The sequence below is a fragment of the Nomascus leucogenys genome, chromosome 18, assembly GCF_006542625.1.
Source record: "Nomascus leucogenys isolate Asia chromosome 18, Asia_NLE_v1, whole genome shotgun sequence".
Classification (NCBI taxonomy): Eukaryota; Metazoa; Chordata; class Mammalia; order Primates; family Hylobatidae; genus Nomascus; species Nomascus leucogenys.
Genome location: NC_044398.1, coordinates 79,865,780 through 79,884,473, shown reverse-complemented (window position 1 = coordinate 79,884,473; position 18,694 = coordinate 79,865,780). Strand labels below are relative to the sequence as shown.

The 18,694-nt window shown below is 43.4% G+C and overlaps 1 protein-coding gene and 1 pseudogene across 2 annotated transcripts; both read left to right on the top strand.

Annotated features, from left to right (window-relative positions):
- Nucleotides 1-582: 582 nt before the first annotated feature.
- On the top strand, nt 583-17,591 carry SERF1A (small EDRK-rich factor 1A). 2 transcript variants are annotated; one of them, XM_012497117.2, is made up of 3 exons: nt 583-782; nt 1,726-1,834; nt 15,976-17,591. In XM_012497117.2, exons 1-3 carry the CDS (start codon nt 776-778, stop codon nt 16,190-16,192), a joined length of 333 nt encoding a protein of 110 aa, XP_012352571.1. In that variant the 5' UTR covers nt 583-775; the 3' UTR covers nt 16,193-17,591. The 2 variants fall into 2 exon arrangements, with proteins under 2 accessions (XP_012352571.1, XP_004091287.1); XM_004091239.3 differs by lacking the exon at nt 15,976-17,591 and adding an exon at nt 7,177-7,553.
- On the top strand, nt 17,100-17,266 carry LOC115831164 (annotated as a pseudogene).
- Nucleotides 17,592-18,694: the final 1,103 nt, after the last annotated feature.

The window sequence follows — 18,694 nt, the reverse complement described above, 5'->3', positions numbered from 1 at the left end:
ATCGTGACAAGGGCACTGGAATAAACTGGAAAATAAATACGCTTTAGAGTCCGTCTTAAATTTTATTCTCATATCAATTCCTACGCGGTTAAGTCTGTCTCTTATGCAAAATGAAAACAATGAAGCCTAATTTGCAGAGTTGTGTTTAGAATAAGGAAGGAAAATATGTAAAGGACAGTGCCTTTTGCAGAGTTACCGTCAATCTGTTCAGTCTCCATCCGCCCCTCTCCGCCTCCGCAAGGGGACGAATGAAAGCTAATGTTCTTTGCCAAAAAGTAAGATATTGTAGTTTTTATTGTGATTTCCTATTAAAAAAAAAAAAAAAAAAACAGGTGGGGAGCTGGTGGAGCCCCTGTGCCTGGCGCACAGTGGGGAAAATCCACACACGCCTATCCCTCCGGCAGAACAGAACCCGCTTTCTGGGCTCTCGCTGGGCTCTCCCAGGCGTGTGTAGCAGCAGGGCTCCCGCCGCCGCCAAGTCTCCACGAGCTTCGGAGCCCCGGCCGAGCTTCGGAGCGCCGGCCGAGCTTCGGAGCCCCGGCCGAGCTTCGGAGCCCGGCCCAGCCCCGGCCGCGCACGCGCAGTGACGCGCCGGCCATGCCGGCGACTGCTGTCGGGCCTCCAGTGGGCGGGGCCGTTGGCGGAACAGAGCGGAGGAGCAGCCGGGCGGAGGGCCCACGAGGGCTCAGCCTCGACGGTGGTGACGGTAGCCCAGAGTGCCAGAGAGCCGTTGCTTTTCCGAGTTGCTCTCTTCCAGGCTCCGTCGGTGGTCGGCATGGCCCGTGAGTGTGCAGACGGGGGTGGGAAGCGGCGGGGAGCGTCCGGCGTGGGAGCCTCGCGCTGAGGCGCGGCGGGCGGGGGAGGCGGGGTCCGGCTGGAGAATCCCCTTGGGTCGCGCAGTGCGGGGATCCCCGCTTCAGTCGGCAGAGAGAGAAGAGAGCTCGCGGATGGTTCCGGTCCGGCTTCCCAGGCCGGACGGGTGCCTGCCCCTCTGGTGCGAGTTTGTGCGGTAAAGAACACACCCCGGAGATGTGGACACGGCCACCCCGGGAGGGTCCTTGTTTGGAGGCATTTTATAGCTGATGCCTCAAGTCTTAAGGCCTAGTAAGGACCGGGAACTCCAGTGAGTCGCCTCCCTAGTTCTTTTGTTTGGCGCTCGCAGGTAATAGCCGAATAAACAGGAGGCTTTATAGCCGGTCCTAAATTTGATGTTCGTTTCTACCAGTCCTAGGTGTTAGGTCAGTCTGTTCTGCAAAACGAAAACAATGAAGCCTACCTTGCAGGCTAGAATAAGGATGTAAAGGCCCACACTGCCTTTCGCAGACTTCTTCAATCTGTTCAGTCCCCATCCACCCCTCTCCGCCTCTGCATGGGGATAAAGGTAACTCTCAAGTGATGGGCTGAACTTGTGATCTCTGTATCTAGCTTTCTCCTTCCACCCACTCCCCTGAAAAGCCAGAACTTATTTTGGGATACTGGCCCAAGATTCGAATATCTGTTTTAAATTATCTGGTATTTATAGCTAGTGACCATCTAGATTGGTATGATAATACTCTGTAAGTGTTTAAGCCACTTCGTATTGTCAGATCTGGGAACACCATCTATCTGTTACTCTGCTAGTTTATCTATTAAAACACAAACTAAAGATGCATTTAAATAAGACCTGTTTATTGAAATTATTAATAATTTTGGAGATGGGAAAAGAGCATGACTTTGACTTTGTAGGTGGAAATCAACGAGAACTTGCCCGCCAGAAAAACATGAAGAAAACCCAGGAAATTAGCAAGGGAAAGAGAAAAGAGGATAGCTTGACTGCCTCTCAGAGAAAGCAGAGGTACGTGGTACTAATTTAATTCTAAAGTCACTGACGTTGTGATTGAGACCACATTTTGGGCTGGGTGTGTTGCCTCATGCCTGTAATCCCGGCAGTTTGGGAGAGTCGGGAGGACTGCTTGAAGCCAAGAGTTTGAGACCAACTTGGACAACATAGCCAGCCCCTGTATCTACAAAATATTTTTTTAAATTGGCCGGGCATGGTGGCACATGGCTGTGGTCTCGGCTACTCCGGAGGCTGAGGCGGGAGAATTGCTTGAGCCCAGGAGGTTAAGGCCGCAGTGAGCTGCGATTGCACCACTGCACTCCAGCCTGGGTGGCAGAGTTATACCCGGTCTCAAAAAAAAAAAAAAAAAAAAAAAAGCCTCATTTTGGGGAACAGAAAGCACTTTGTTAAGCCCTTGGTAGAACAGGGCCTAATGATTTATGCCAGGCGGACTAAAACCACGTGGGGTAGACATCCCAACCTATAGATAAAGAACGTAAAGCTCTGAAGCTGTTATTTGTTTCTCAGAGACTCATGCAGCTCCTCAACAACCATAAGAACTTTTTATAGGCTGGGCGCGGTGGCTCACGCCTGTAATCTCAGCACTTTGGAAGGCCAAGGTGGGTGGATCACCTGGGGTCAGGAGATCAAGACCAGCCTGACCGACATAGTGAAACCGTATCTCTACTAAAAATACAAAATTAGCTGGGTGTAGTGGCACATGCCTGTAATCCCAGTTACTCGTGAGGCTGAGGCAGGATAATCGCTTGAACCTGGGAGGGGGAGGTTGCAGCGAGTGAAGATTGTGCCATTACATTCCAGCCTGGGTACTAAGCGGGAAACTCCGTATCAAAAAAAAAAAAAAAACTTTCTTCAGCAAAATAACATCTTCCATATGCAAAACACTGTGAGGTGCTAGAGTTACATTTTCAAAGCAGACAGCCTACCCAAAGTACTCTGGATGACAACGGACTCAATTATTAATATATAATGATAATAGTTCTGAAGAAGATACGAAAAAGTATATGTATGATAGCTAGCTATGCTGATTTCCGAAGATCCATTGCATTGGAGAGAATTCATGTACATAGCCTTAATATATGACTATATGTGCCAATGTAAAACTGCTACAGAAATACTTTAGACTGAAGCTTAAGTAAAAACAAGTACATTCATGTTTCTAAAAGAGCTAATCAAAGCTTAATTTTATTCTCAAATGATTTTGTCCATATGGAACTTGGAGGTTAAGTGAATAACTGACTGCACGTGCTTCAGTGTGGCTTGTTAGCGGTTCTCAATCCTGGCTGCACATTAGAATCACCTGGGAAACCTTGACAGCTACTCAAGCCTTGCCTTATGCTGTTTTGATTTTTTGTTTTTTTAAAAAATTGAATTACAATAGTTGTACATATTTTGGGGGTACATGTGATATTTTAATACCTGTATGTGGGCTGGGTAGTCCCAGCCACTTGGGAGGCTAAGGCAGGAGAATCACTTGAACGTGGGAGGCGGAGGTTGCAGTGAGCCAAGATCCTGCCACTGCATTCCAGCCTGGGTGACAGAGTGAGACCCTGTCTCAAAAAAACAACAAAAACTGGCTGGCGTGGTGGCTCATACCTGTTATCCCAGCACTTTGGGAGGTCAAAGCGGGTGGATTACCTGAGGTCGGGAGCTCAAGACCATTCTGACCAACATGGAGAAACCCCATCTCTACTAAAAATACAAAATTAGCCAAGTGTGTGGCCGGGCGCGGTGGCTCATGCCTGTAACCCTAGCACTTTGGGAGGCCAAAGTGGGTGGATCACGAGGTCAGGAGATGGAGACCATCCTGGCTAACACGGTGAAACCCTATCTCTACTAAAAATACAAAAAATTAGTCAGGCGCAGTGACGGGCGCCTGTAGTCCCAGGTACTCAGGAGGCTAAGGCAGGAGAATGGCGTGAACCTGGGAGGCGGGGCTTGCAGTGAGCTGAGATCGCGCCACCGCACTCCAGCCTGGGCGACAGAGCAAGACTCAGCCTAAAAAAAAAAAAAAACACCTGTATGTGTACAATGTGTAATGATCAAATCGGGATAATTGGGATATCTCTATGCTCAAACATTTATCTTTCATCCAGTTCTGATTTAATTGGTCAGAGGTCGGGCATTAAAAAGCACCCTAGGTAAATTTTATTGTACTTAGGTTATGCCTTTTTTTTTTTTTTAAAGGCAGAGTCTTACTCTGTTGCCCAGGCTGGAGTGCAGTGGCGTAATCTCGGCTCACTGCAACCTCCGCCTCCTGGGCTTAAGCAATTCTCCTGCCTCAGCAATCCAAGTAGCTGGGATTGCAGGCGCCTGCCACCATGCCCGGCTAACTTGTATTTTTAGTAGAGACTGGGTTTCACCGTGTTGGCCAGGCTGGTCTCAAACTACTGACCTCAAGTGGTCCGCCCGCCTCGGCCTCCCAAAGTGCTGAGATTACAGGCGTGAGCCACCACACTGGCCCAGTTATACCTTTTTTTTGAATTTTTTTTTTATTATTACGCTTTAAGTTCTAGGGTATATATGCACAACGTGCAGGTTTGTTACATAGGTATACATGTGCCATGTTGGTTTGCTGCACCCATCAACTCATCATTTACATTAGGTATTTCTCCTGATACTATCCCTCCCCCAGCCTCCCATCCCACCCAGTTATACCTTAAACTGAGCTTAAAACAGCTCCCAGGTGATTCTAATGTGCAGCCACTATTAAGAATCATTGATTAATGAGATTAGAGACCTTAATTTAAGGCAAAGGTCCTGACACTTTTTTTTTTTTTTTTTCGGAGATGGAGTCTTACTCTGTGACCCAGACTGGAGTGCAGTGCCAGTCTCGGTTCACTGCAAGCTCTGCTTCCCAGGCTCAAGTGACCCTCCCACCTCAGCCTTCTGAGTAGCTGGGACTACAAGGGCACACCACCAAGCCCAGATAGTTTTTGTATTTTTTGTAGAAATGAGGTTTCATCATGTTGTCCAGGCAGGTCTTGAACTTCTGGGGTCAAGTGATTTGCCCACCTCAGTCCCCCAAAGTGCTGGAATTACAGGTGTGAGCCACCATGCCCAGCCCTAACATTTATTATTAAAGTGATAAGCTTTGTCTTCAATTTCTGTTTACTCACATTAGAGTAAAAACGAACATGATATCAATCAGTGACCCTGCAATAGTATTTTTATTGGAGAACCTAGTCTAGCTTGGTTCAGAAATTGTCATTGTTTACCAGATATGCACTCCTTATAAAGTTCTATGCTAGATATTCTATATACATTATTCTTTATTCATCATAACCCTGAAAAATGGTGTTAGCACTAATCTGTAGAATAGGAAACTGAGGCTCTGAACTTCAGTACCATTACTAAAGTTATACAGCAAGCACAAGAGAGCTTGGTTTCAAATAGAGAAGTAACTGTCATGGTTCTTTTTCCACTATACTTCATTTCTTTATAGCTATGTTTTTGTTTTTGTTTTTTAGTGAAAGCCAGTTTATTAGGAAGTAAAGAAATAAACATTGGCTACTTTATAGGCAGAACAGCCTGTAGCTGTGTTATTTTGCCTTTCTTCTTTATTTTTATTTTTTTATTTTTTGAGACGGAGTTTCGCTCTTGTTGCCCAGGCGGAGTATAATGGCGCAATCTCGGCTCACTGCAACCTCCACCTCTCAGGTGCAAGTGATTCTCCTGCCTCAGCCTCCCAAGTAGCTGGGATTACAGGCATGCACCACCATGCCTGGCTAATTTTGTATTTTTAGTAGAGATGGGGTTTCTCCATGTTGCTCAGGCTGGTCTCAAACTCTTGACCTCAGGTGATCCGCCTGTCTCAGCCTCCCAAAGTGCTGGGGTTACAGGCGTGAGCCACTGGCCTATTTTGCCTTTCTTCTATTCCCTTGTTTTTGCTATTGGCTTTACAGCAATGTCTTACCATCATGGCTGTGGAAATCAGTTTAGCAGTTCCTCAAAAAGTTAAAACAGGCCAGGCTCAGTGGCTCACACTTGTAATTCCAGCACTTTGGGAGGCCGAGGCGAGCAGATCAACTTGAGGCCAGGGGTTCGAGACAAGCCTGGCCAACATGGTGAAACCCTGTCTCTACTAAAAATACAAAAATTAGCTGGGCGTGGTGGCACATGCCTGTAATCCCAGCTACTTGGGAAACTGAGGCAGGAGACTCGCTTCAACCAGGGAGGTGGAGGTTGCAGTGAGCAAAGATTGTGCCACTGCACTCCAGCCTGGGCAACAGAGCAAGACTGTGTCTCAAAAAAAATAAATAAAAAATTAAAAAATTTGAAACATGAGGTTAGTAAGTCAGAGTTGTGGAACTTTAACCAGAGCTGGTAGAGTGCTTGACACACAGTAGATGTTGAATACATGGCCGTTTAGTCTATTTTTAAAATATGGGTCCATGGACTCATGAATCACCTAACCCAGGTAGTCCAGTCATAGTTCACAGTTTATATGGCACATGTCAGTTTGACTGGAGATGAAAAGGGTTAAGGGCTGGGTGCGGTGGCTCACGCCTGTAATCCCAGCACTTTGGGAGGCTGAGGCAGGCAGATCACGAGGTCAGGAGTTCAAGACCAGCCTGGCCAATATGGTGAAACCTCGTCTCTACTTAAAATACAAAAATTAGTCGGGTGTGGTGGCACGTGCCTGTAGTCCCAGCTACTCAGGAGGCTGAGGCAGAAGAACTGCTTGAACGCAGGAAGCGGAGGTTGCAGTGAGCCAAGATCGTGCCACTGCACTCCAGACTGGGCAACAAAGCGAGACTCCGTTTCAAAAAAAAAAAAAAAAGTACCCTGAACATCCAGCTTTTCTTTATTGTAATCCAGTTTTAGTGACTAGCTTTTGGGCTTTTTTGCTTGTAAGAAACTGAAATCCTTCATAATATCTATGTTCTAGTCATAGACACCAGTTAGGATATCTAGGAGAGTTCTTAAGTGCCTCTTCTTTCAAGGAAAAAAATTAGAATGAATTAACTAGTTAACAACCAAGAGTAATAGCTATTATTTCTACATGTAGCTGCCTAATGTCACACACTTTTATATATTAATAGTGATTCCTTGTAACAACCTTGGTACATATTGCCCGGATTTTGAAAGGGCTTTGAGGTTATTTGCCCAAGGTCGTGATGACAGAGATGGTATTCAGAATAAGATCTGACTTCAAAGCCTTTCTAGTCTTTGTCTTTCCATTTTGTCTCCAGCCATGAAAATGGAAAGACAAGAAAGTTTATATCATCTTTTAAATTGTCTTCTAATACACTGAATGGGTTATGTGTAGAAAACAAGTGAGAATATATAATTGGTTTTTCTGTAACAACTTATAGACTTTTCCCTCATTGTAGGGACTGTGAGATCATGCAACAAAAGCAGAAGGCAGCTAATGAGAAGAAGTCTATGCAGACAAGAGAAAAGTGATGACTGGCTATTTGGAAAACCTGGGTGCTACTGCCAACTGGGTGTATCATAAGCTCTAAGATCAAGATTTTGTAGAGTGGACAGTCATTACATGTGTTATAACTTATCCTTTAAAAACTATTTTAAACTTTATCCTTTCAGCTTTACTTAGTGCGATGTTTTAGAAGCAATCTTCAAAGAATAAAACACTAACCATGCATGTGACATATTGGTGAACATTATTTTTATTATTGAACATTCATATATAATTTATTAGGTAATATGATCAGATAATAGGATCTCTTATAAAGAATCTTTGTCATCAGCTTTGTTAACATAGTTTTTTTTTCCTCACAGTTTCTGAGGATAAGGATAAAGTAGATCTTTGAAGTACACTTAAATGTATAATAGAAGTTAAGGTCCATTTTGCTTTGAAGTCAACTTAAAGGGCCAGGTGCGGTGGCTCATGCCCGTAATCCCAGCACTTTGGGAGGCCGAGGCGGGCGGATCACTTGAGGTCAGGAGTTTGAGACCAGCCTGACCAACATAATGAAACCTCATCTCTACTAAAGATACAAAAAAAAAAAAAAAACTAGCCAGGTGTGTGGTGGCACATGCCTGTAATCTCAGCTACTCAGGAGGCTGAGGCAGGAAAATCACTGGAACCCAAGGCAGAGGTTGCAGTCAGCAGATATTGCACCACTGCACTCCAGCCTGGGCAACAAAGCAAGACTCTGCCTCAAAAAAAAAAAAAAAAAAATCAATTTACAAAGCTTGCTTGAACAATTTACAACAGATACTTCAAACCACTGGAATAGAAACTAAGTGGATGTAAACTGAGGTCTCAGTTCTACTTATAGCTTTAACATATTTTGGAATGAGTACCATATTTTCTGTTCTCAGCCTCTTCTAAAACTTGAGTCTTGATGGTAGTTATAAATTTGGAAATATGTAACCTGGAGAAATTAAGGTTTGAGACCTTGCTGCACTCTGAAGTAAACACAAAACTATGTCAAAGAGAATAAAAATGCCATTGTAGTAGTAAATAGAATAAGTATTCTACAAATACTTGATTTTTCACATAATGTAATTTAACAAATTTTTCTGATCATCCAATATATCAACCACTATCTGAATGGACAGATCTTGAAGTTAGCCTAATATAATATCTTGTGATTTGTCTCTTACCAGTGGTACCACCCATAAATAGGCTGGAATTTTTTGTGTCTAATACTGAATTCGACAACCAGGAAGTTTTTTAGGTTTTTTTTTTTGTTTTTTTGTTTTTCTTTTTGAGACAGAGTCTTGCTGTGTCGCCCAGGCTAGAGCGCAGTGGTGCCATCTCAGTTCACTGCAACCTCCGCCACCTGTGTTCAAGCGATTCTCCTGCCTCAGCCTCCTGAGGAGCTGGGACTACAGGCGCCCGCCACCACGCCCGTCTAATTTTTGTGTTTTTAGAAGAGATGGGGTTTCACCATGTTGGCCAGGCTGGTCTCAAACTACTAACCTCAGGTGAGCCACCCCTCTTGGCCTCCCGTAGAGCTGGGATTACAGGCGTGAGCCATCCCACCCAGCTGAAGTTTTTTAGCCTGAGTTTCTATCTTCATATTAGCCTAGATTTTTCATTAAATTAAAACATTGTTCTGGATCTTTGGTTAACTTTAGTCTTCGGAATATTCTATGATTATAGTCACAAAGACAAAAATTACAGTAGCTTAAGTTACATTCTAATAAAAGAAATAATAAAGAAATCTGATTGTACCACAAAGATTCTTTGTGGGCCTAATTTCTGTAATTCTGTCTCCAGAATTTCTACACAGAGTAATAAGCCATAAGTACAAAAAAACTTTTCATGTTTTAAGCTCTTTTCTTTGCCTTTTTTTTTAAATGAGTAATTTCTTTAGTTTATCCTGTGGAATGGAAGAACTTTAGACCTTTTAATTCTTATAAATCGAGGGAAAGCTACGTTTCCAAAATAAAATGGATATTAGAATAAGGAAGATCTCTAGGATGTAATTAATCATTAGTACTTTTTTTTTTTTTTTTGAGGCAGGGTCTTGCCTTGTCACCCTGGCTGAGTGCAGTGGCATGAACATGGCTCACTGCAGCCTCAACCTCCAGGGCCCAGGTGATCCTCCTGCCTCAGTCTTGTCTCCCAAGCATTTGGGACTACAGGCGCACGCCACCACGTCTGGCTGATTTTTATATTTTTGGTAGAGATAGGGGTTTTGCCATGTTTCCCAGGCTGGTCTCCAACTCCTGAGCTTGAGTGAGCCACCTTCCACCGCTGCCCAAAGTGCTGGGATTACAGGCGTGAGCCACCATCCCTGGCCATTCTTGATTAATTTTTATGGCATTTAATTAAATAAATTCATTGTTAAGAGGTTTGATTTTTAACTGCAGTATGACCAGATGTTTCCTTAAAGCAGGCGGAAAAATTATCGGAGAGGAAGAAAATTAAGTCTAATTGTTGGAGTATATGACACCTATCATGTGGTATATTGTAATATATATATATACGCGATACATTGACACCGATCATGACACCACCATGTGGTATAGTTAAGGTAACTAAAAGTAGCTGAACTTATAAAGAGGGAAACAGGTCAATTATAGGATATTAAGGGAAAATACAGGTGAATAGCTTTTTTTTTTTTTGCGATGGTGTCCTGCTCTGTTGCCGAGGCTGGAGTGCAGTGGCACAATCTTGGCTTACTGCAACCTCTGCCTCCCAGGTTCAAGCAGTTCTGCCTCAGCCTCCCAAGTAGCTGGGATTACAGGCGTGCACTACCACACCCGGCTAGTTTTTTTGTATTTTTAGTAGAGACAGGGTTTCACCATGTTAGCCAACCTGGTCTCAAACTCCTGATCTCAAATCATCTGCCTGCTTCGGCCTCCCAAAGTGCTGGGATTACAGGCATGAGCCACCATGCCCGGTCTTAGGAGAATAATTTTAAAAAGTAAATTCATGTAATGACTTTATTTAGTTTGGATATTCTTAGGGCTTGTTGCTAAAGAAAGATAAAATTATTAGGTAAGATAGTACCAGATTTAGAATATGATTTGGAAAATACCAAATTCTATGGAACCTCCCCTTTAAACATCAAAAATCATATTTCGTATCATTCTCAAGAGGAGGTAGTGCGTTATCATTAGCAATTTTCATTAAGTCCTGCTGAAAATGAGAAGTAGCAGCTATTACTGCCCAAAATACACTGTGGTCAGTTTTATCAGTTACTTTTTTTTTTTTTTAAAACAGAGTCTCGCTTTGTCATCCAGGCTGGAGTGCAATGGTGCGATCTCCGCTCACTGCAACCTGCACTTCCACGCCTGGCTAATTTTTTGTAGTTTTAGTAGAGATGGGGTTTCACCATCTTGGCCAGGCGGGTCTCAAACTCCTGATCTCAAGTGATCCACTCGCCCAGCCATCAGTCATTTATTTTTGAATGCCTCTTCTGTTAGTAGCATGTGTAAGAAGTTGTGATCCATTTATCAAACTCTAGCCTGTTTTTGAAAATAGGGCTAAAAGGGAACATTGATTTCTGACATTTTCCAAAAACTTAAAAAATTTTTATATAGGCTGAGCACAGTAGCTCACGCCTGTAATCCCAGCACTTTGGGAGGCTGAGGCAGGTGGATCATTTGAGCTCAGGAGTTTGAGACCAGCCTGGGCAACACAGAAAAACTCCATCTCTACCAAAAAAAAAAAAAAAATTAGCTGGGTGTGGTGGTGCATGCCTGTAGTCCCAGCTACTTGGGAGGCTAAAGTGGGAGGATCACCTGAACCCAGAAGGTCAAGGCTGCAGTGAGCCGAGATTGCACCACTGCCCTCCACCCTGGGCGATAGAGTGGGACCCTGTCTCAAAACATACACACACACACACACTCACTCTCTCTCTCTCTCAACTTAAAAATACTTGGTCTGTTATTTTTATGAAATTGTCCGTCATAGTTATCTGTTAGACCAAAGCTGAGTAAGAACATTTATTACATTGCCTCCTACAACTTTATCAGCTAATGTATTTGCTATATAGCAATTACATAATTGGAATATATTATCTGTAGAGGTGGCCAAATCATAAAACTGTCACTGAGAAAAGGAGAATGACAATGTGTATGCTCAAATGTACTTCCCTATAAATTCCCAAAAGATATGAAACTTACTACAGGTTTGTTTTTTTTCCCCGCACCTTCACTTCTTAAAAACAAAACGATCTTTTACATAGCAGTAACTATCTCATGCACATTGAAAGTTTATAAATAGCCTGCTATTGGATCATTTGCTTGGAAAAGTTGAGATTTTCAAATTTGATTATAACATAACTTTTGTAGAAATACATGGCCAGGTGCAGTAGCTCACATTTGTAATCTCAGCACTTTGGGAGGCTGAGGTGGGAGGATCGCTTGAGGCCAGGAGTTTGAGACCAGCCTGGGCAACATGACAAAACCCCATCTCCTCAAAAAGCACAAAAATTAGCCAGATGTGGTAGTGCACACCTGTAGTCCCAGCTACTTGGGGGACTGAGGTGGAAGGATGGTTTGAGTCTGGGAAGTTGAGGATGCAGTGAGCCAAGGTCACGCCACTGCACTCCAGCCTGGGTGACAAAGTGACACCCTGTTTCAATAATTTAAAAAAGGTGCCTGTAATCCCAGCACTTTGGGAGGCCAAGGCAGGCAGATCATGAGGTCGGGAGTTCAAGACCAGCCTGGCCAATATGATGAAACCTGTCTCTACTAAAAATACAAAAATTAGCCAGGTATGGTGGTGTGCGCCTGTAATCCCAGCTATTTGGAAGGCTGAGGCAGGAGAATCGCTTGAACCCAGGAGGTGGAGATTTCAGTGAGCCGAGATTGCACCACTGCACTCCAGTCTGGGTGACAGAGCAAGACTGCATCTCAAAGAAAAAAATAAAAAACAAGGCTGGGCATGGTGGCTCACACCTACAATCCAGCACTTTGGGAGGCTGAGGCTGAGGCAGGCAGATCACCTGAGGTCAGGAGTTCAAGACCAGCCTGGCCAACATGGTGAAACCCTGTCTCTACTAAAAATACAAAAATTAGCTGGGCATGGTGGTGGGTGCCTGTAATCCCAACTACTTGGGAGGCTGAGGCAAGAGAATTTCTTGACTCTGGGAGGCGAAGGTTGCAGTGAGCGGAGACTGCACCACTGCACTCCAGCCTGAGCAACAGAACAAGACTCTGTCTCGAAAAAAAAAAAAAAAAAAACAAATTTCCATTCCACATGCTACTCTTGCTATTTTACCAGTTGGACATGACTGCTTGCTGGTACATAAGTGCCGGAACATTTCCTTGCAGCAGTCTGGCTGAGCCTTTGTGTTTACAAGAAATTTACCTACCAGCCTGGCTATAATTGACATAATCCTATTGAATGCTTTCCTTTTATGAACATGTATCACATGACATAAGTTTTTGTCAAATACTTTTTTTTTTTGGTCAAAGGCTGTAGCCTTATACCACTCAAGGGGGCTGTTAGGGTAGCTTATGAATGGATATTTCATACAGAGTTATGTATTTAACCCATTTCCTGTTTAGAAAAAAAAAAAGTGGCCAGGCGCCGTGGCTCATGCCTGTAATCCCAGCACTTTGGGAGGCCGAGTTGGGTGGATCACGAGGTCAGGAGGTCAAGACCATCCTGGCTAACATGGTGAAACCCCGTCTCTACTAAAAATACAAAACACTAGCCGGGCATGGTGGCAGGCGCCTGTAGTCCCAGCTACTCGGGAGGCTGAGGCAGGAGAAAGGCATAGCTCCCCGGGAGGCGGAGCTTGCAGTGAGCCGAGATCGCGCCACCTCACTCCAGCCTGGGCGACAGAGCGAGACTCTGTCTCAAAAAAAAAAAAACAAAAAAAAGAAAGAAAAAAAAAGTGCAGCTCGCTGCCAGCGCTCATTTAATTTTACATAAATACACTCTGAGGTTGACGCAAATTAATTTTCAGTGTGAAAATACACAAACTGTTCTTAGAGTTATTTCTAAACAGAACTTGTCTCTAATCCTAATATAATGGAAATGTATATAATGTTATCTTAGGATTAGAGGCAAGAGTATTCTTGGGGCAAATGGGAAATGGGTTAATATATACTTGAAGTAATATAACCACATCTAACCTGATTTCATGATATATTGGAATTTTTGTTTGCAAGCAACAGGATCAGATTAATTAACTTACTGATAAAAAACTTAAAGAATGAGAGATTCCAGAGTCATGGAAAAGTTGAGGACTCAAGACTTTGGAAGGGTCAAGAATTGTAACAGTTTCAGGTCTTAAGAGTAGGTGTTCTGAGGTGCTTTTTTCTTTTTTTTCTTACAGTGCTGATAGCAGGTTGAAATTCTGACAAGTATATTTAGTTTTTATGTCACTTGGAGTGCCTCCAGCTGAAGTTACATGGGTTAGGTACCCATCCCTCAGCAAGAGGAGGGCAAGTTGATGGTAAAACCAAGACTTATCTAATAAGGAATAGGTAGTCCCCTATATTAGTCCATTCTCACGCTGATAATGAAGACGTACTCGAGACTGGATAATTTATAAAGGAAAGAGGTTTAATTGACTCACAGTTGTGTATGGCTGGGTAAGCCTCAGGAAGCTTACAATCTTGGCAGAAGGGGAAGCGAATACATCCTGCTTCACATGACGGCAGGAAGGAGATGTGCAAAGCAAAAGGGGAAAAGCCGTTATGAAACCATCAGATCTCCTGAGAAGTCACTCACTATCACGAGAACAGCATGAAGGTAACCACCCCTATGATTCAATTACCTCCCACCAGGTCCCTCCCATGACACATGGGAATTATAGGAGCTACAATTCAGGATGAGATTTGGGTGGGGACACAGCCAAACTATATCATCCCCCCAAAATTTAGGGTTCTTTGCCAAAAGGAAGGGAGAATGGATGCTGAGCAGACTAAAATAATATATTTTAATCCCTCTTATTGAAAAGCTAAGACTAAATTTTTAAAATTGTATTTTTTTTTTTGAGATGGAGTGTCACTCTGTCGCCCGTCTGGAGTGCAGTGGTGCAATCTCAGCTCACTGCAACCTCCACCTCCCAAATTCAAACAATTCTCCTACCTCAGCCTCCCAAGTAGCTGGGACTACAGGCGCATACCACCATGCCCAGCTAATTTTTATATTTTTAGTAGAGACGAGGTTTCACCATATTGGTCAGGCTGGTCTCGAACTGACCTCAGGCAATCTTCCCACCTTGGCCTCCCAAAGTGCTGGGATTACAGACATGAGCCACCACGCCCAGCTAATTCTGTATTTTAAGTAGAGACGCGGTTTCACCATGTTGGTCAGGCTGGTCTCGAACTCCTGACCTCAGGTAATCCGCCAGCCTTGGCCTCCCGAAGTGCTGGGATTACAGGTGTGAGCCACCGAGCCCGGCTGTATTTTTAAATACAAAAATTAGCCAGGTATTGTGATGGGTGCCTGTAATATCGGCTACTCGGGAGGCAGAGGCAGGAGAATCACTTGAACCCAGGAGGTTGCAGTGAGCTGAGATCACACCACTGCACTGCAGCCTGGGCAACAGAATGAGACTCCATCTAAAAAAAGAAAAAAATGTATTTTTTAAAGTACATGATATGGCAAATCATAAAGGTGGTAAGTATCTGAAGTGTGAGAAATAATCATGCAGCTTATGCAATTTTTGTCTCTACCAACCTTTCAAACCCTTAAACTGCAATGCTTGCTCATTATAGAAAATCTGGGAAAATATAGTAAGTTCTAAATTTCCATAAATTCTAAATAGCATCTCCTTGAAAACTAACTCCTTGGGCATTTATCCCAGTGAAATGATAATAAACAGCCAGCATTTGAAATGTATATTTCAATGACTCGTATATGAATACTATGTTCAGATCACAATAAAGGACATTTCCAGCACCCTCTTAGATAATGCCTCCCATCTGATTATCACCATATATTAGTTTTGCCTGTTTTTGAATTTTATATAAATGAGATGACACGGTATGTGCTGTAGTGAGCCTAGCTTCATTTGCTCAACATTATGTGTGCAAGAATTCTCTATTTTTCTGCTATGCAGCAGTTCAGCCTTTTTCACTGTTGTGTAGCATTCTGTTATATGAATATACCATAATTTAGTTACTCTACATTTCATGGACCTTTGAATTGCTCCCACTTTGGGGCTGTTATGAATGATGCTACCGTAACATTTTTATATATCTTATGATGGTCTTAAACACGCTATCTACTGAGTATATGCCAGGAGTGGAATTGCTGGGTCATAGGGTGTGTGTCTATACACACACATACACACATTTTTTAGTAGGTACCATCAAACAATTGCATTTTTGTTGTTTTTGTTTTAGTTTGTTTTTAATGACCATAAAATTTTACCACCAGCAATAAATGAAGGTTCCATTGCTCCATACCAGCATTAGGTATTATCAGTCCTTTTATCTTTAACCATATTGGTGGGAGGTAGTGGTATCTCATTGTAGTCTTAATTTACTTCCATATACTTAATTTAAATACATTCAATTTATATACACACACGTATACTCTCTCAGCCTTCAATAAGCCAGTATCATTCCCCTGAACTAACCAATGTTAATAATGGTATACTTCTCTCAGTGCTCATGCAAACATGAATACACACACATACACATAAATAAGGGGTGTGGGAATGTATTTGATTCTGAGAGCTGCTGTAACAAATTACGACAAACTTAGTGGCTTAAAACAACAGAAATATTTCTGTTCACAGTTCTGGAGGCCAGAAATCTGAGAGCAAGGTGTCAGCTGGGCCACACCTCCCTCTGAAGGCTCCAAGGGAGAATCCTTGCTTTCCTCTTCCAGCTGCTGCTGGCTCCAGGTATTACTTGGCTTATGGCAGCATAACTCCTATCTCTGCCTTTGTCTTTGTGATCTTCTTTTCTGTCTTCTTCCCTTCTTTTTATGAGGACTTTTGCTATTGGATTTAGGTTCCATTCTAACCTAGGATGATCTCATCTGGAAATCCTTAATTGCATCGACAAAAACTATTTTCCCAAATAGGTCACATTCATGCATATCAGATGGACAGATGTATCATTTTGGGGTCCACCATTCAACCCACTACAAGGAGTTTTTTTAAACAAAAATAGGAAACTTAGATGTAACTTAGCCCTTTTTTTTTTTTTTTTGAGACGGAGTCTCACTCTGTCACCAGGCTGTAGTGCAGTGGTGGCATCTCAGCTCCCTGCAACCTCTGCCTCCCGGGTTCAAGCGGTTCTCTTGCCTCAGCCTCCTGGGTAGCTGGGATTACAGGCATGCGCCGCCACACCCAGGTAATTTTTTTTTTGTTTGTTTGTTTTTTTGAGACAGAGTATCGCACTGTTGCCCAGGCTGGACTGCAGTGGCGTGATCTCTGCTCACTGCAACCTCCGCCTCCCGGGTTCAAGCGATTCTCCAGCCTCAGCTTCCTGAGTAGATGGGATTACAGGCGCCTGCCACTGCGCCCAGCTAATTTTTTGTATTTTTAGTAGAGATGGGGTTTCACCATGTTGGCCAGGCTGGTCTCCATCTCCTGACCTCGTGATTCACCCACCTTGGCCTCCCAAAGTGCTGGGATTACAGGCGTGAGTCACAGCCCCCGGCCATAATTTAGCACTTTAAAAAATAATAGCCATATTGGGCCAGGGGTGGTGGTTCATGCCTGTAATCTGAGCACTTTGGGAGACCGAGGCGGGTAGATCCCTTGTGCCCAGGAGTTCAAGACCAGCCTGGGCAACATGGCGAAACCCCATTTCTACTAAAAATACAAAAATTAGCTGGGGGGAGGGGATAGGCCGAGTTCCAGGTGTGAGGGGGCCACTAGGGAGAGCAGAGCAAGGCAGCTGAAGTCTGGTTAGAGCCCCGATCTTCCGGATTGAGGGCCTTGCCCGGAAGCTGGACCTCACGGAGATGAAACGGAAGATGCACGAGGATATGATCTCCATATGGAACTTTCTCATCTACATGGCCCTGCTGCGAGTCACTCCATTTATCTTAAAGAAATTGGACAGCATATGAAGATTGGGGATCACATGTGAATGCATGATATGAAGAGCCTGGTTACAGTTTCTACTGTTCTCTGCAAGTAAATAGGCCCAGAAAGGTGTAAGAGACTCTTTGAATAGACATAAAAATTCTGCTTGTTAAGAACAAGTTTAGCTCTGGTAACTGATCTTAATAGCTAAAATATAAAAATATTTGGGAAGTCTGAAATGAGGTCTCCTGGTCATGGTGTGCCCTTATGCCTGTGACAGTTGGCCTCTGTGAATATTGGTATACTTGTAAATAATGTCAAACTCCATTTTCTAGCAAGTATTAATAATTAAGGGAAGTATGTCTGAAATGGCACTGTCTTGTCAGTCATTTCTGATTACCCTTCTGTCTGGAGTGTATTTGTGAAGAGTCCCTTATAAGTTATGTTTTATGGACATCAGCACATAACTACAATGACATCGAAGCACAGGATCATTAGTCTATATTTTATTTTATTATTATTTTATTTATTTATTTATTTATTTTTTTGAGATGGAGTCTTGCTCTGTCGCCCAGGCTGGAGTGCAGTGGCACAATCTCGGCTCACTGCAAGCTCCGCTTCCCGGGTTCACGCCTCAGCCTCCCAAGTAGCTGGGACTACAGGTGCCCACCACCACGTCCGGCTAATTTTTTGTACTTTTAGTAGAGATGGGGTTTCACCGTTTTAGCCAGGATGGTCTCGATCTCCTGACCTCATGATCTACCTGCCTTGGCCTCCCAAAGTGCTGGGGTTACAGGCATGAGTCACCACGCCCGGCCCATTAGTCTATATTTTAAATAAACATACCAATTAAGAAAGAAGCCAAAAACAAAAATTAGCCAGGTGTGGTGGCACGTGCCTGTAGTTCCAGCTACTTGGGAGGCTGAGGTGCGAGGATCACTTGAACTCAGGAGGCAGAGGTTGCAGTGACCCAAGATGGTGCCGCTGCACTCCAGCCTGGGTGACAGAGTGAGACCCTGTTTCCACAAAAAGAAAAAAAAATAGCCATGCGTGTACTTCAGTACTTACAAATTTAACTTTAGTATAGATGTACAGTAATTTATTCAATCATTTCCTTACTCATAGACAATTAGGATGTTTGCAACTTTTGCCACTACAAACAATTCTGTGATGTAGATTATCATACTTACTCCCATTTACTGGTGCTTTCATTTCTTTAAGAATGCATTTTTAAAGATAGAATTCCTTGGGAATAGTTATGTCAAAGCCAAATATAATATAGAGACAAATCTTTAAAAACATTTTATTTGATAAGGAAGAGCTGCAATTCAGGGCATACACACAGACCAGGCTGATCATTGGTATGATCAGGAGAATAGAGGGAAGGTTGCGGCCAGGTGTGGTAGCTCACGCCTGTAATCCCAGCACTTTGGGAGGCCGAGGCGGGCAGATCACCTGAGGTCAGGAGTTTGAGACC

What these genes read in the sequence shown, in the direction of transcription:
- SERF1A (XM_012497117.2), top strand. An exon ending in GCCTCTCAGAGAAAGCAGAG is followed by an intron (nt 1,835 to 15,975) that starts GTACGTGGTACT and finishes TTCTGTTCACAG; the next exon opens with TTCTGGAGGCCAGAAATCTG.